This window comes from Salvia miltiorrhiza, chromosome 4 (genome assembly GCF_028751815.1).
Source record: "Salvia miltiorrhiza cultivar Shanhuang (shh) chromosome 4, IMPLAD_Smil_shh, whole genome shotgun sequence".
NCBI classification, from domain to species: Eukaryota; Viridiplantae; Streptophyta; class Magnoliopsida; order Lamiales; family Lamiaceae; genus Salvia; species Salvia miltiorrhiza.
In genome coordinates, this window is record NC_080390.1 from 51,341,700 (window position 1) to 51,358,863 (window position 17,164).

The 17,164-nt window shown below is 35.7% G+C and overlaps 3 protein-coding genes and 1 long non-coding RNA gene across 4 annotated transcripts; 1 reads left to right on the forward strand and 3 right to left on the reverse strand.

The window, feature by feature from the left end:
• Positions 1–150: 150 nt before the first annotated feature.
• Positions 151–3,622, reverse strand: LOC131020379 (probable xyloglucan 6-xylosyltransferase 5). Its single transcript, XM_057949148.1, has 2 exons — positions 1,804–3,622; positions 151–507 (listed from the first exon to the last, which is right to left on the reverse strand). The coding sequence occupies exon 1, from the start codon at positions 3,206–3,208 to the stop codon at positions 1,838–1,840; it is 1,371 nt and encodes a 456-aa protein (XP_057805131.1). The 5' UTR covers positions 3,209–3,622; the 3' UTR covers positions 151–507; positions 1,804–1,837.
• Positions 3,623–7,232: 3,610 nt separating this feature from the next.
• LOC131020381 (vesicle transport v-SNARE 13-like) lies at positions 7,233–10,890 on the forward strand. Its single transcript, XM_057949150.1, has 6 exons — positions 7,233–7,849; positions 8,023–8,147; positions 8,652–8,710; positions 8,789–8,977; positions 10,141–10,311; positions 10,543–10,890. Exons 2-6 carry the CDS (start codon positions 8,054–8,056, stop codon positions 10,693–10,695), a joined length of 666 nt encoding a protein of 221 aa, XP_057805133.1. The 5' UTR covers positions 7,233–7,849; positions 8,023–8,053; the 3' UTR covers positions 10,696–10,890.
• On the reverse strand, positions 8,431–8,910 carry LOC131020382 (uncharacterized). The gene is made up of 2 exons (XR_009100682.1): positions 8,769–8,910; positions 8,431–8,645 (listed from the first exon to the last, which is right to left on the reverse strand). It is a non-coding gene; the product is annotated as an uncharacterized LOC131020382 (long non-coding RNA).
• A 1,115-nt stretch (positions 10,891–12,005) lies between the features above and the next one.
• LOC131020383 (protein NEN1-like) lies at positions 12,006–15,471 on the reverse strand. The gene is made up of 6 exons (XM_057949151.1): positions 14,965–15,471; positions 14,353–14,510; positions 13,993–14,039; positions 13,609–13,672; positions 12,731–13,488; positions 12,006–12,463 (listed from the first exon to the last, which is right to left on the reverse strand). The coding sequence occupies exons 1-6, from the start codon at positions 15,236–15,238 to the stop codon at positions 12,232–12,234; spliced, it is 1,533 nt and encodes a 510-aa protein (XP_057805134.1). The 5' UTR covers positions 15,239–15,471; the 3' UTR covers positions 12,006–12,231.
• Between the last annotated feature and the right edge of the window lie 1,693 nt (positions 15,472–17,164).

The window sequence follows — 17,164 nt, forward strand, 5'->3', positions numbered from 1 at the left end:
AGAAGCTTTTAGTTTTATCCAACCCAAGAAAAACAAGGATGAAACTTTATTTTCAAGTCATTGTCATTCCCTTCGTCGCTGGTAATCAACTAATAAAATCTGCGAATAATGTAACAAACACGGCAGTCAAATGATATATGGAGTATTATCTTTGAATTTGTAGCACTAGCAACTTCTGCCAGTTAAATAAATGTTGTATCAAATAGGAGTATTTCATAATGTGTAATAGTACATTGTGCTCGCATTCGAAGCCAGTGAAAGCTAAGCGACCATCTTTCCCCCCTTTAACTTTTGACTTGCACTATACCTAAACGAATGAAAAAGGTTAAAACAACAGCTATTTTTAAAGAACCACCAAAAACAAAAAATTTCACAAACGGTTTTTCTCCATGTTTTATGGCTTTACAGAACAGACAATCCAGATGAGGTCCAACAACCCCTTCGTATGGTTATCAACTGACAAGTGACGATGTCTTTGATCCACCCCGTATTCATGGAAGCGGTAAACTACAACAAGACAATATGCAACTCAGTCGTTACGCAAGTTCATACACAACAAAAATCATCAAGAATTCAGCAGCGTAAAGTCATTCAATAAAATTTCCAGTTACAGACACATTTACCACAAGGCGGAGCATTAAGCAAATTTAAAACCATACACAAGCTCAATGGATCCTAGTATCATTTTCAAAAGGCATTATTTTCCTTGGCAATGAGAATGTGGATGCATTAACAGTAAGCGATGTTGACTTACATGATGAAAATAAATAGATATAATGAGGCTGAGACAAATAAATAAATATAATGAAGACTCGCACGAAAATAATAAATACATGATGAAAACACTAAATATAATATGGAGTTCTTTGTAATATTAGTAAAATCAGGTTTCAACAAGATATATAATTCCCACATATGTACTTTTTTGGGTCACCTTACTTTCTGTATGTTCCTTCAGTCTGACTTAAGTTAGGATGCAAAATATTACTGAATATGTTGAGGGTTTCAGTTAGTTTCCTGCTTTGGATAGAAAGAAAAAAAAAATAGAAGCAATCAATTTTATTTACTTTTTTTTAGAGAAATCTTATTTACTTTTTTTAAGTCAATGTATATTGAACATTAGTGACATTATTGTACTTTGTCTAATAGACTGTGATTGCAAAGGATGACTCTAGGTTTGAAACAAAAGCGAGTAGAGTTATGGAGTAGTTTAAATTGTAGGAAAGCTGAAAATCGGTAAGGAAAATGAAAGTCTTCCGTTTACATGTAAACAGTAAAAACAAAATCATGGGAATATATTGAAGCCAGAATATATAAGTTATTAGCAGCTAAACGAACCACTTGACTTCTCACTGTCATTGTGATCAATTAAATCATCTTAGGTTGGTGGAGCAAAGTTTATCAGTATAGCCTAAGCAAACGTATTAAGACAAAAGATCACAGTTGAAACTTGAAAGTGGACAGTAACTAATGCTTCGAACCAATTCACACTTGAGGAAAAAATGATTTTAACATTAAGGTAATGGATGGATAGAACTAAAGAGATATTGCAATCATTAGTAGTGAGCAACATATTCTTAAAATACCTTGATCTGGTAGCCATAAATAGCAGCACAAGAAGCAAGCAACAAACTCAGTATAAATTCAATATGAATAAATAGTTTGAATGAAATCCAGATCAAGTACCCCAAAACAACACTTCCAAGATCAGTAAATATAGCCAAATCAAGTAAGTAAACAATGATCTAAAGGAAAATTCAAAACAGAGACTGTCACAAACTCAAAAGCCAAGTAGATATTTACCTGCAAGATGTTCTCAAAGGTGACGGCAGGGTAGCTAGCTCTGAGGTTCAGTGGTGTGGTGAGCTGCATGCCGAATATCAAACTGATCTACATTCACCAAAGGAGCAACAGTTTCATTCCTGATCCTCTTAATGTTTGGGCTAACCAACCCCCTATGCCTAAACCCATACAAGTTCAAAACTTGATTATCTGCAAAGTTGAAAGCTCTCTCCATACTCTTCAAACACCTCTCCACTGGATAATCCCCATAGCTACCACAGGGCTTGCAGCCCACAAAATGCGTCACAAACGGCCACCTCTCATCGCCCAATCCCGGGTGGTACTTCTCAATCATCTCCTCGTACCGATCCACCAAACCTTCCCAAAACCCATGCAAGTAAAAGGAGTTCTCCACAAACACCTTGCTCATCCACTGCTCCTGCGAAAGCAGCAAGTATATCAAAGCAGACTGATCATCTGCCTCAAATGCCGGCCGGCCCTTCAGATTGGCCGTCAAGATCTTTCCAGCCTCCTCACGTAATGGACCCTTGGGCCCCATCGGGGACCAAGAATCCAACAAATCCAACGACCACTGGCAGTTCCGGAACAGGAAACTGCCCGTGTTCAACGCAATCCACGACTTCTGCTCGAACAACAAATCAGGATATCCATGGATCACCATGTTATGATCCTTATACTTAGAAACAGGAATCTCAAACACCATGTCTGTAAACAAAGCATCACTATCCATCCACCAAATCCACTCCACCTCCGGATGCGACAACATCAAGCGCCGGAGCAACGGCAGTTTGGCCCAATACCCTGCCAATTCCTTATCTAAATGAGCCATGTTATACACGATCTCAATCCCATGAAGCCTACAATAATCAATCTTGTTTTTCAGAGCCTTCAACAAATAATGATCACCAATTGCATTGTCACAAGGAGTCGGCTGCGAACCAGTCACTAGCAGAAACCTAGGTTTTCCATTAACATAACTCGGAAATTGAGGGTTTTTCTCAAGCCATACCTTACGATCTTGGTCCCACGTGCTGATTCTCGGTCCCAAACTGAAAGTATCATTCAGGCCGAGAAACTGCTCGGGCCCGTCGTCCGGGTCAGTCGGATCCTTGTCGGATCGGATCTCCGCGAGAATCCGATTCGTTTCTTCAATCAGATGCTGATTCTCCGCGTCAGCTTCCGAAGAAACGAGGTTCCCGAGCCCGATTGTGCCGCGAAGCACCAGAATCGTGACGAAGCCGCAAAGGATAGTGATCTTAATGTTGTTGAACGTCTTGTGGATCTGCCGCCCCCGCGGCAGCAGAGACGCGGCACGGCTGCGCGCTCCTCCGTTCACGGCGGCGTTGGCCGTCGGAAGCCCGCCGGAGCCCCGTTTCTGAGCGGAGAACGCTCCCTCCGATCCCATCTACTCGGATTCAAGCCCCCGAGTAAGAAAAAGGTAGGGTTTATGAACAGTACGAATGTGGGTTTAGTAAGTCTTCTTCGCTTCAGAAAATCAGCATGCACACACTCCACCCCAGTCTTCCTTTCACTCTATCTCTCCCCCCTCTCTCTCTAGGAAAAATGGGATGAATGTGGAGAAGAGGAAGTGGAGATGAAGAAGGAAGCAGCACCGACTGCGTTTCGGTTTTTCTTTCTTCTTTTCTTTTTCTAATGGCTTCTTAGATTAATTTAATTGGGGGATTTGAATTTTTTAATCAATTTTTGAGGGGGTCAGTTTGGAAATTGAATAATATAATACGACGACGGCGATGAATGGGGGCGACAAAGCCGCTGTTTATGGGCTGGATTTCACGCGTCTGTGTGAAGCATTTTTTTTTAGTTTGTTTCTTTTTTGACTCTTTGTCTCAATTTCTTGCTTGCTTCCGTGGATTTTCTTTTCCAACCATTTTTGGCAAAATAGTACTCGTAATTAATTAATTCCTAACATTTGATTCATTTATGTTTGGCAAAATAGCATCAAAATCTTTGTGGTTTTGCGAAATTCGCATATTTCCCTTGATTTTCAAAAGGTAGTGATAAAATCTTTAACCGTTGCTCCGATTCTCATTTTTTACGTTTTCCGGCCATTAATTGGATGACGTGTCACCAACGTGGCACACTAATGCTGAGTAGATTAATTAGAAGCTAAACGACGTCGTTTTGCATCTAACATAATAGCGTCAAAATCCCTGAAATTTGGCGCGATTCTCATTTTTCCCTATTAACACTTTTTCCCTTGACCTTAAAATGATGCTTTCTCGTCGTTTTGCTGAGCTTCTTGTCGAGGGCGTTGGTTTGGTTGAGGGAACAAGGCAGTCGGGGGTTGTGTGCCGTCGTTTGACTTAGGGGCAGAGTTGAGAGAGATGAGGGAGGCTGGGGTCGGCGGTGGCGGTGTCGCTGCACTGCCCAGCCAAGGGCGGATGGGAGAGGACAGAGAGGGAGATTCAGAGGGTGTTTCAGTTTGAGGGAGTACAGACGAAGGACGAGACCGACGCTCCTCGCCGGAGTTACAGCGGTGGCCGCCTCGTGCTTGTGTGTCCGCGGCTGCCGGAGGAGAAAAGAGGAGAGGTGATCTGTAAAGAGATGAGAGAGGGGTTAGCGGGAGAGAGACGACTGGTGGCCTGATCGCGGCGGCCGGAGGAGAAGAGAGGAGATGAGCAGATCATCTCTGAAGAACCCTAATTTTATTTAAAACGACGACGTTTAATGTTCTCACTTAAACACAGTCAGCGATTCGCCGGAAATTTAATCCTACATGGATTTCTGACAGCCATGTCAGCATAAGTTTAGGGGCCGATCAATTTTATGGGCAAAATAAAAATCGGATTTAAGTTCAAGGATTTAATCACTATCTTTTGAAGGTCAAGGGAAATATGCAAATTTCGCAAAACCACAAGGATTTTGGTGCTATTTCCCCTTTATGTTTTATACGTCACTTTTGGATATTATTTCCTTTGATTTTGTGATTTCGTAACTTGTAGAGTTAATGTCGAACAAATTAAGTACTACATAGTATTTATTAAGTGTCCACCCTAAATGATCATTGTAAATTTATTATTCATATGGTGTATAATACTAGTATTCTTTAAATTTGTTATTTAATCACGATGGTGATTTAGCAAAGAAACACTACATCATTTTGAAGAAAAAAACACAAATTTTGGCCACGTATTTAACAAAAACAAAATTTGGTCATTTTTTATATATATTTTAGGGCTATTTTGCTCTTAATTAGGAGCAGACCGGATTCGAGTTTGTGCGCATTATGTATATTTTGCACTATTAGTGCCAAAAATACCAATTGCCAACGATTACACCTGAATAGCACAATTGGCACTAATAGTGACAAGCATATGACACGACTGACACTATTAGTGCTATTTATACCAACTACCAGCGATCGCGGGAAAGTCAACGACCGCGCCTGAATGACACAATTGGCATTATTAGTGCCATTTGTACCAATTGCCAGTGATTGCGGAAAAGTTAGTGGTCGCGCCTGAATGACACAATTGATATTATCTGTGTTATTTGTATTATCCTAACCCGCGAGCCCAATTTGACCCTAAGCTCAATCCACGTGTGCATAACCCTAACTCAATCTATTTAATTAAGGGCAAAATAGTCTTACAACATAAAAAATGATTAAAATTTGTGTTTTTCAGATGAGTGATCAAATATTATGTTTGATTATTCAGTATGGCTTATCTCAAATAACCAATAATCAAGCATCTCGTGCGTTGCAAACTATGCGCAACATTGGACATTCTTAAATAACTCATCTTCTTCAAATGGCAATTGATATTTGAAGAAATTTTAAAAGAGTGGATTTGAAAGTCCTTGTTTGAATTTAGAGCGTTTTTTTTTTTTTTGCAATTCTTTGGATCTATAAAATTTAGATAAATATGGTACTAAACTCTAAACTAAACTATATCGATTTTATAAAAAAAAATATTCTAAATTATACTCCAAAATTATTAGATTTGTATCAAAAATATATTGCATTCATTTTCCGGTCTCCAAAATCATGATGTGGTTCGTCATATACTGCCGTATAATTTATATTTTATTTTTGTAAATGACATAGTACAAAATCACGTGTTTTACTGTCATATCATTTAAAAAAATTAAGTCGATATTGGATAAACTGACATTCAACGCGCATCAATTGACGTGATACAAAATAACATTATTTTTTAAATGATATTACAAAATAACATCGTTTTGTGTCATGTCATTTAAAATAATAAAATATAAATTATACGATGATATTTAGCGAGCTATGTCGTAATTTCGAAGATCAAAAAATGAATGCGAGATAATTTTAATACAAATCTAATAATTTGAAGTTTTTAAAACTATTTTTTATAATTCGAGATATTTTTAGTAAAGCGAATATAGTTTGAAAATTTATCCTAAAATTTATTTAGGTTGGAATATTGAAGGTAGAGAGCATAAAATTCAATTGACATTTGACATGTGATCGTGATTCGTGAAATGTATATATTAGTGTTGGGTGAGCGAATTGCGTGGGGATCCTCCCATGTGTTTCCATTTACTCTTCTCACGTTTGGTGCGCCACTCTCCAAATCTATATAAATATAAATAATTTATGTTTTTTCTTAACTAAATTATTAGTTCTTCCGTCGCACTATAAATAAGACCTTTTTTTAAACATGAAAATTTAAAAATTATATTTTATGTGTAGGTGAAAAAATGAAAAAATATTTAAAGGATAAAACTTTTATTCAAAAAGAAAAGAGTTTTACTTATAGTGAGACACCCAAAATATAAAGAATCTCACTTATAGTAGGACGAATGGAGTATTTCCAATACATATTTCATTAAAGCCCCTGTCCAAATCTATATATACACATTTTTTTAATATATATTTGACATTTCATTTGGAGTATATATTTTTCTGGAAAAAAATTATTATTTTGACACATTAAACAGGACAGGCATGCACGCATTGCTCGGTTTGCATGAATTCATAGTTTCTTCATTTATTCATTTTTCTATAGGTATCTGGCCGCCCAATTATTGCTGTACAATTCAATGTAAAATGTAAAATTGAGTAAACCATTAACAAATCAAACAAATTATTTAAGAAAGATTGGTGGTTGTGATTTGTGAATAGTTCCCTTTTTGACTTTTTCGGACGAAGACAAAGAATTTGGGTGCTTCAAACTTTAGTGTTGTATTACTATATAACATATCAAAATAAAAGTATTTTTTTTTAATTCTCTCTATTTTCTCTTCTTTTTTATCTATGTTTTGATTCTTTTCTAAAAATCTATCAACATAAATTTATAAAAAAAATAATATATGGAAATTAAATTAAAGATCATGACAATAAATTGTTCAATAAATTATCTTTTCTATAACGTTTTTCCCGAAATAACATAAAACACATTTGCTGGGAATTTAGGACGTGCTTCATAGTTCATACATGACACAACGCAAATTGATGTTGACCCCCCACCCCCTAATTTACTGAAGCAGTGTCAATGATAATTAACTTTAATTCTCGCCTAAAAAAAAGAAAAAAACTTTAATTCTCTTAAGCAGATTTACTAAACCTATCATTTATTTAGAGAGGTAAACATATCAAATTTTTGATTAAGTGAAAGAAATCCCGTGTCAAATATCAGTTGGTATGAATTCAGATTTAAATTCAAATGAGATTATTTTTGAATCTGCGATTGAAAATACAATCGAAAATTGCGTAATGCCAATTCTAGTTGAATCCGACAATGATACGAAAGTTGAATCAGTAATGGCGTGAATTCAAGAGTATTGTAGATTCCAAAATGATAGTCAAAGTCTGGTTTACTCATCGAACTTTTGTGTGTATTCGTCGTTTGTAGAGATTTATTGTAATCAATAATAAAAAAAATATTTACATCTTCACATGAAAAGTATTCCAATCATCTCTTCAAAGGACATTCCGACTACACCTAAAGGCCTTTTTAGCGCAGTGGTTGTTCGATCAAATCAGATCATTCTCGGCATCCCGATCAGCCTTTGGCTACTTTTCGGCGCCGATCCGCTCAATTTCAAGGTGCGTGGAATTGTTTCTCTGATCCTTTCAAAATTTCATCTATTGCATTCTGCTTTGTGGTTGTTTGTAAATTCCTTCGTGTAGTAGTACTTAATCGATCGAAGTTCTAACGAACTAGCGTTAATTCGATTGATCTTGATTTGAATTTGTCGTTATTTGGTGCGGAATCGCAGGTCTCATTTCCTTGCAGAATTGGGGGAAAAGATGAGTCAAGTGTTCGAAGGTTACGAACGGCAGTACTGCGAGCTGTCTGCTAACTTATCCAAAAAGATTACTTCAGCTAGTCTCCTTGATGGAGGTGAGGCGGATGCGCTATTTTACGCAATTTTTTTATGCAATGATGATTAACTTTATGATTAATTTTCTCGTATATTCGACTGCAGTAGCTGAAATAAGTTCAGTCAACAAATTATATGTGCTTGACATAAAGTTTCTGAATTATGCTTCCCCATTGTAAGAGAATTTGGGATGTGATTTTGACATTGGTGCTAAAATTTGATCACGAACAGAGACTTGGCTTCTTACTACCATTGCAGTAAACTGTAAACTGGTACTGCAAGCAAGTTTGATACTGTTATATGTTTTCAATAATTTTCCATTTCTAAATGAGGTTAAGTTTGTAGAAAAAGACTTATTTACCATGAATACCATAACTCTGGGCTTTTATGTACTTAAGCAGCAGATAGAATTTAACTGATAGCTCATGAGAGAATTCTATAAGCAGAGCTCTCCATATATATATGTAGTATATGCTTTTGTGCATTGCTGGTTTTGCTGAATACACAACCTGTTGTTGCTGCAGAACAGAAAAAACAGAAAGTATCTGAAGTACAAGGACGATTGGAGGATGCTGAGGCATTGGTATTCTATATTATATCAATGACATATAATATAATGAATTCTAAAAATGTAAACTTACACTTTTAGCTTAATATCTAGATACGTAAAATGGATCTTGAAGCTAGGAGCTTGCCACCAAGTGTGAAGGCCATGCTTCTTGCCAAACTGAGAGAATATAAAACTGATTTGAACAATTTGAAATCGGAAGTGAAGAGAATCACATCAGCTAATGCCAATCAAGCTGCAAGAGATGAGTTGTTGGAATCTGGACTGACAGATACAATGGCGGTATTATCTTTTTTCCCTTTCTTGTTGCAGAAATGATACTTTATGCGGGATGATTGTTGTTTCACTATTTGAAACATCTGGTTAAATAGAAATGATCAACAAAGCCTTTAGTTCAGTTCCTTTTATCACTTTGCACCCTTTCTATATGTTCCACATTTCGTACTTTGAATATGATATTTTTCTGTACTTCTACTGTACTACACCATGTCCTTAAAATGTTTCTGCACATATAAAATTGTCTGAATAATTGAAACAATTGTATTGGCAATAGGACACTGTTTTCGGTCAGTTGCATTTGCATTTGGCTTTCCAAGAGTAAAACCTAATAATTGGAAACTTAGATTTGAATTGAATTTGCATATTGGGAAGTTTCTTTTGATGCCCCTCATGGGGTAACTGAGTTGGTGGGGCAAGTGAAGGCGGCAGTTGTAGGACTCGAATTCTAGTCCCTTGCTAACACCGCTTTATTTAATCTTTGTAGTATACTTGCCTAATGCAGTTTGCTCTTCTCGTGTGGTTTGTGGACATGGGATGCACTCCTTCTTAGTGGCTGAGTTCTTGTCAATCCGGGATAAAAAAAAACATCAGGAAAATCAAGATTTTAAAATAAAATAAAAAAGGATAAGCAAGATCTGGTGAAATTTCAAATCCTTAAGATTGAGAACATAACGATTGGAACATCTGCTTTAAATTATTTGCTTATGCCGTTTATGTTAAACAACAGAAGAAAACTTTTGAATGTACCTCTATCTTGATCTTAGACTCGCCAGATCAATTCTCAGCACTTGAGCAAAATTCAGTACCCTTCAGAGAACTGTTGAATCTTACTTGTTCTTCAGCTTGAAGAGAGCTAGATGGACAATTGAGTACAGTTAGTCCAGTGTGCCTGTCATATGTTTTCGACTGTCAATCTATAATAGAGATCATAGAATGTTGCAGGTATTACTTTCAAATGTTGACGCATGTTACCACTTATTCGATTCTCTAGTATGGCGGTTTCAATGTGGTTTTGACAGACTGTTTTATGTTTCCCCAGTATTGTTCCCTTTTTTTCTGCAAGAGATGCTTATGTTATTATTGCATCACATATGATATGTTACTGCCGGCCAAATTTCGCAGAACATTATTTCTTGAAAAGATTTAAAGTATATCCTACTGTGCAGGTATCAGCTGATCAAAAAGCAAGGTTGTTGATGTCAACTGAAAGACTAAATAAGACGGGTGAAAGGGTCAGGGATAGTAGAAAAACAATGCTCGAAACTGAGGAGCTTGGGGTCTCAATTCTTCACGATCTGCATCAACAACGCCAATCGCTTCTGCATGCACATGGCACAGTGAGTCTCATTCTCTCTAGCTTCTATTGTTGTGGTTTAAATTCTTACGCTTTCCCATCATTTTGGTTTTGTTTTGCTGAACCAAAATCTTCACGGAAGGTTCGCTTGTGCTACTAACATGAATAGTTAGTATAAGAATCAATCTCGTTACATACCTTCAGCAGTAAGCAATGAAGCATGAGACTGCTTGAGTTCAAAAGATTGATTTATTGATGGAATTATGGTCTGCAGCTTCATGGGGTGGATGACAACATAGGTCGGAGCAAAAAGATTCTCACTAATATTTCGAGAAGGATGAGCAGAAATAAGTGGATGATTGGAACAGTTATTGCAGTCTTGGTTATTGCAATTATTCTAATTCTTTACTTCAAGCTGACCCATTAGATCATCAGCTTTGATGATTGAAAATCCTATTTTGTTTTTCCACCGCAAGTGTGGATGTCTTAAAATACATCGTCTATTTATGATGTTGTGTGATTGTCGCTTTCCTGATTTTGTTGGACTTGATTTTTGTTAGTATTTTGTACCCAAGATATTATGGTAACTGTAACATGTTAAGGGTACATATTTTTTGTTTGATTTCTTTTTCTCCTAGCTCTACAACTTATACTCAATCTATCCATGAATTAAAAAAAAGTAGAGAGTTACTGAGAGAAAGGGCCTTACAAATTAAAAAGTGATGGGCATGTTTTCATGAACACATAAAATGATAAATTATGACTTATTTTTGTGGATGGAGGGAGTAATATATATAATAACACAAGCGTGACTCGACGTAGTATTTACAGTGATGCAAGCTTGTGACTCGATACTGTGTTTCAAGATGCAAACTTTGTCACTTTTTTCTTTGAAAGCGACGCAAACTTTGTGTTGATATAAATTTATAGATACACAAAATTGTGTCTCAACTCTCAATAAAGCATATAGAGCCACAAACTTGTCTCTCAATGTAAAGTCTATAGAGACGCGAACTACGAACATGTCTCAAAAATAAAAAAGGCTGTTCTTGATATTGACATTATAGAGACACAAGCTTGTGTGTTGATATAAAATTTAACATTAGGTTCTGAGTGGAGAGTGAAACTTGTGTCTTTTTATTGAGACAACTGGTTGGGTGTGGGTTACTGTTTATAAAAGTCTTGGAGATTTGTGTCTCCATATAGGATGTTAAAGGCATAAGTTTGAGTCTCAATAATAGTCTAGGAGACGATGATTTCCTACAGCGTCACTAAACTATTTCTACAGAGACACTAATAATGTCTTGATACACAAGCTGTTCTCGATAATTACTTCATAGAGAGACAAACTTGTTTCTGTGATACATATGCTTATGTCTCGATATCACCCAAATAGTTTTGGAGACTTGTGATGCTCTATAGCCTTTGTAGGCACAATACTGTGTCTCCAAGACTAATTGAGACACTAGCCTTTTTCTATAAACTGTATATTGAGACACAATCTGATGTCTTTAGTCAGACATGTTATTGTTTATATCATATAGCGAGACAAGCAATACATAATTCCAAAAATCTCTTATAGTACATTGTTTTTATCCTATGGAAATGTCTCGCAAGACCATTTACTGACATAAATAAATCATCTTTGTACTAAAGATGGTTTACCCGGAACCCTTCTATGTTCATTGCTTCAATCATTTGTGAGACACAACACTCGAAATTCAAAATCACAAAGCATTGAAGGGAAGTCCTTTTATTCCTGATGGATAAACACAACAAAGGCTACTCCTCAGATCTACTTCTTTAACATCTATACAAAGTGTAAGCTGTAATCTTGATTTCCAATAAACAATTTGTAAGAGAAGTTCATAAATATCAAATGTCTTGATTTCAGCATCAGTACTGAATTCCTACATGACTATCCGAAGGGTTAGCCTATCCAACAGTTGGGGTGACATTATCATCAGTTTGGATGAACAATCAGTTTCTTTGCCACTAAGCGGATGCCGGCATTTTGCTGAAAATCATAGGCAACCAAAGAGAAATAGGCATCAATAACATTCCCCGGAGTGAACAACGAATCCAGTTCAGCAACATCGAATCTACTAAACATAAGCTTCTGCATGGTTGAACTCTCCTTCTGGTATATCTCTGTTGTCCATCGGTTGATTCCACCGTCTGCTAAAGTTGGTAGGCTGTGTATTTACATAAAATAAATGTAAATATTCAATTATATCCAGCATCAATCACAAGCAACAACATTCAGCTATTTCTTGTTTGACAGTATCATATCATTCTTTTCTTGGTCCAGAAAGAAAGCAAATAGCAGTGCAATTAAAGTATAACCAAAAAAAAGGTTGCCAAAGGGCTTCACGTTTTTCATTCAGATTGTAGAACAAGTTAAAACAAAGAATAAAGGTAAAGAAGTTATATAAATGCCGATTAAATAAAGAAGAACTTACTGCAATCGGACAGTGGGAGAGTTGAAGAAGCCTTGCTTCCTGGTTACTACATGATGCCACTCAGAGGAGCTACCAGAATCAGTGGACAGCTTCTGGGCTAGCCTATCAGCTCCATCCAAAATATTGCACAAATTTGGTGATGCATCCACAACGAAATTCAAACGTGGCCGACCAGCATGATCTACAAACTTCGTGCTGATTCCAAAACGAACTTTCAGGCTTGCACATTTAAGTTGCAATGGGAAATTTTGGTGTAATATTTGTATTCTTTGAGTTCCACCGTAAAAGGGTGCAAGAGTAACAGATATTAAAGGTATTGAAACACCATCAGGCTCCAAGAAGTCATTACAGCTATAGGAACATCCATCCCCTACTGAAGTTGAAGACTCTTGAGATATTAAGGCATTTTTCTCTTCTTCCATACTGTCTTCAGGGAGAGGCTCCTCCATTCCAGCACGCATCCCACCCAAGTCAAATGGGCCAACACTTGCTGCATTGGGGTCAAGCGGCACATTCGCTTCACCAGCAGTACGTTCCACAAGCATATTCACTGAAGATGGAGATAATGTTGATGGAAATTCAATCTTCATTGGAGATGGCAACGGCGTTGATGGACATGCAAACTTGTCTCTAGATAATTGGATAATTTCATCCTTCCCAATTTGTTCAGTGGAATTTTTTCCATTAGTTCGACTTCTTGTGATTGCATTGGGAGAAACCCAGCTGTTATCAGTAAATATGTCTGGAAGGCTGGATTCCTGCAGTAAAGAAGAACCAATATATAGTTGATTCAACACTTCAATTGAACATTTGATAAGACTCAATTCACTGAGCTCGTGAATCCCATAAAAGCTACTCCTACAAGTTTGAGAAATTACCAAAAAAAGAACTGTTGCACAGTACTTAAGGACTTCAAGATTCATGCGTACATCATCCAGACTCCTGGAGAATAGCATCAAATAGTCAGTAAAGTAAAATTCCATATGCAGAAAGACAAAATCACAAGTCTCTTGGATCTTGAAATTTCAACAAACAATGTCTTCAAAGTTTGGAAAATAAACTCCAACTAGTTGGCTTCCTTAATAAAAATGTATTTATTCATACTCAAATGAGTAGGTAGTTATCAAATATCAAGCATGCCACAAGTTTTAGTTAGGCAAATAAAAAGCATTTGTGACTCAGGACATCCAGATTAGATAAAACTATAGATCTTTAAATCAAAAGATAGGACCTGACAGCGAAAATAAAGAGATCGCACTCACCTGTGTGTTTGCTTCCCAAGCCCAAAATAAGTTGCAAGAGTTGCCATCTGAAAGAAAATCTCAGCATCATTACTTAAAAACATATCAAGCATGCTCATAAATTAATTTTAATTAGTTATGTATGATGTACGAGGTCAACTTGTTCAGAATCAAAATCAATATGGGATTCTTGCTAAAATATTGACTAACAATCCTTGCCTTTCCTCTCTTCATCAAGCAGAGCAATGGAAAAGGGAAAAATGAATTTGATAAGCATCAATGCTTGATTTTTTGATAAATAAAAATTGCTCTGATGTGTATTTTAGAACTAGAGTTGAATCTTAAAAAATACAAACAGTTCTGACTACAGAAAAACTCTACCTTCATATCACCAGCTCTTCTTCCAAACTTTTGTGTTAACAGTGCTAGCGAATCAATAGTTCCTTTAGGCTCTGGAGCTGGCCTGTTAATCTCGGCAAATGCCTCTCGTATGCGAGCACAATCAAAACGCAATATGTTATGGCCAGCCCATATTCTTCCTGGTGTGTAAAACATGGAATAGTAATATCATATTAGAACTCAAAAATCTGAAACAACCGTACGAGGAAATCGAAAGAGTGGAGAAAAAACAATCTATAGTAAATCAACTTAAACACTGAAACTTTCTCTAGACTCGGTCACAACCCTAAATCATCACGAACCAAACATGAATTCCAAGCAAATGAATTAAGACACGGTGTTTCCTGTTTGAGATTATTTCATCTAATATCCAACACCCAATTATACCTAAATCACGTACTCGAAAACGTATGCTCCAAATGAATAAACGTAAACCCTACTTCTCAAATAGAGCTACAACTACAACAAACGACAATAGCAAATGCAATAAACACGCGAAAAACTGAATGACCAGCTCGTGGAATACAACTTGTCATTCTCAAAACACATGAACACACAGCTCAATCCCTAATTCACTATAAAACGAGAGATTACCGTGCAGCAGATCGTATACGAGATCTGCAATATCAGCAAAAGCCGGAGCAGAAACGACGGCGTCCTTGGTAATCCCGTTGCAGCGGACGGAGAGAGAAGTAATATGCGAGAGGTCAGCGGGGCGGATGAGGGTGGAGTAGCTCCGAAGCTCCACCAGCTTCCTGGGGCAAACCAGAATGGCTCCGAATTCCAGAATGGCGAAGCCCTGGCCGGTTCGGGTGGGAACAGTTGTCTCCACGTCGAAGAAGGCTATCTCGGATCTTTCTTCGGCCATTGTTTTGCAGTAATATTAGTTCGTTGGGAAAATTGGGCGCGAAATTGAAGATGATATATCTACGAGTACGGGCTATATATACTGTAGCTGTAGGTTTATAAAATACGGAGTGATGGAAATGGTAGCTTAGAGATGAAGAAGGATTGTGAGAATACGTGTGAAATGGGCACACGAAAAAAGGATGCGTGCGGTGTTACTGTTTTGCCCCTACACAACGAATTATCCTTTACTTGTACCCATATGGATGGGAGTTTCTATGTTCAAATTCATTTTATTCATCTATTAATCACTTCGACCTTCAATTTTAAATTTTTTATTTTATAAAGGAAACGAGGTGTAATTGGAGTTGATACGATATTATTGGGAGATACCGAGATTGGCTCTCACAAAAATTATCTTGAAATAGTCTTTTTATCTTTGTCGGTCAAAGTTTATATGAACATTTGATTTGGCATTTGAGTTCGAATCAAATATAAAATACTAATAGTTTGATTATCGCCTCAATGGTATGTATCCAAATTTAACAATTTTTTAGCTGCAAACAATTTAACATTATTTATTATTGTGTATATATTTGAGCATTGTCTTTATTATTTAAGGATAAAATAATAATTCTATCATGAAATAATATACAATATAAATTAACCCATAAAATACTGAACTTTCATCCATTTCTGGTTTTGCACACAAACTTTGAATTGTGGCGTGATAATTACTAAACTTTTGATTTTATCTGATTTTGCTACTAATCCAAATTCCGGCCAAATACCAAGCTAATATATAATATGGTGTGCCAATTTTGACGTGACGTATTTATTCTTGCGTGACAATTAGTTGGCAAAATAATATTTTTTATTTAATTTCTTATCAATAGAAAAAGAACGCAAAGCAAATAACTTAAATTGTCAATAATTTAATATATCAAATCAAATAATAGTATTTTTTTCAGTTGAATTAATTAATTGAATAAATTCAATAATAGTAAGGGGATTCTTAGAATTTAGGTATGTCAACTAAAGAACATTTTAATTATCAATAACTTAATATATAAAAAAAATTATTTAGCTAAGTAATAAAGTTTATTAAATTTTCATTATCTAAGGATTATTTTTTTATAAACTATATATATTTATACTATTTGAATGACTTCTATTTTATATATTGGAGAAATCAGTTGTGTAATAGTGAACTAGAAAAAAATTGATTTAAACTTGAGAATTAAAAAATATTATTATTTGATTTTATATATTAGTATTCTTTAAAAAAAAAGAAATTAACAATAAATACGTCTCGTCAAATATTGGCACGTCATATTAGCATGATATTTGACCGGAATTTCGATTAGTTGCAAAATCATATAAAATCTAAAGTTTAGTAATTTTCACGCTACAATTCAAAGTTTGTGTGCAAAACTAGAATTAGACGAAAATTCAGTATTTTATTGGCAATTAACCCTATAAATTATAGCTCATAAAATTTAGTAATTTACAAGACATAAAAAGTAATAAAGAGAAAACATAGAAAATATTCCTCTCCTCGCCCATCGTTCAAGGACATAGAATGGGGCAAAATGGAAGAATTTAGATCATTATTATTAACTATCATTGTCTCTATTATTATTATCTTATCATGCAGGTCACATGCATGATAATATTATCTTTATTTACTATCGATTAAAAAAGTAAATTATATTGTCTATCATCACTAATTAATTAAAAAACAAATACTCATATATATAACAAATACTCATATAATATTATATGACATTATTATTGTTGTCCGTCATTAATTAAAAAACAAATACTCATATATATAACATAACCTTAAATTTATGTAGATATGAATTAAAAAAAGGGCAAATTGCATGAAAATACCCCACTTTATACCAAAATCTGGTTTTTTGACAATTTTTTCAATTGTAGCAAA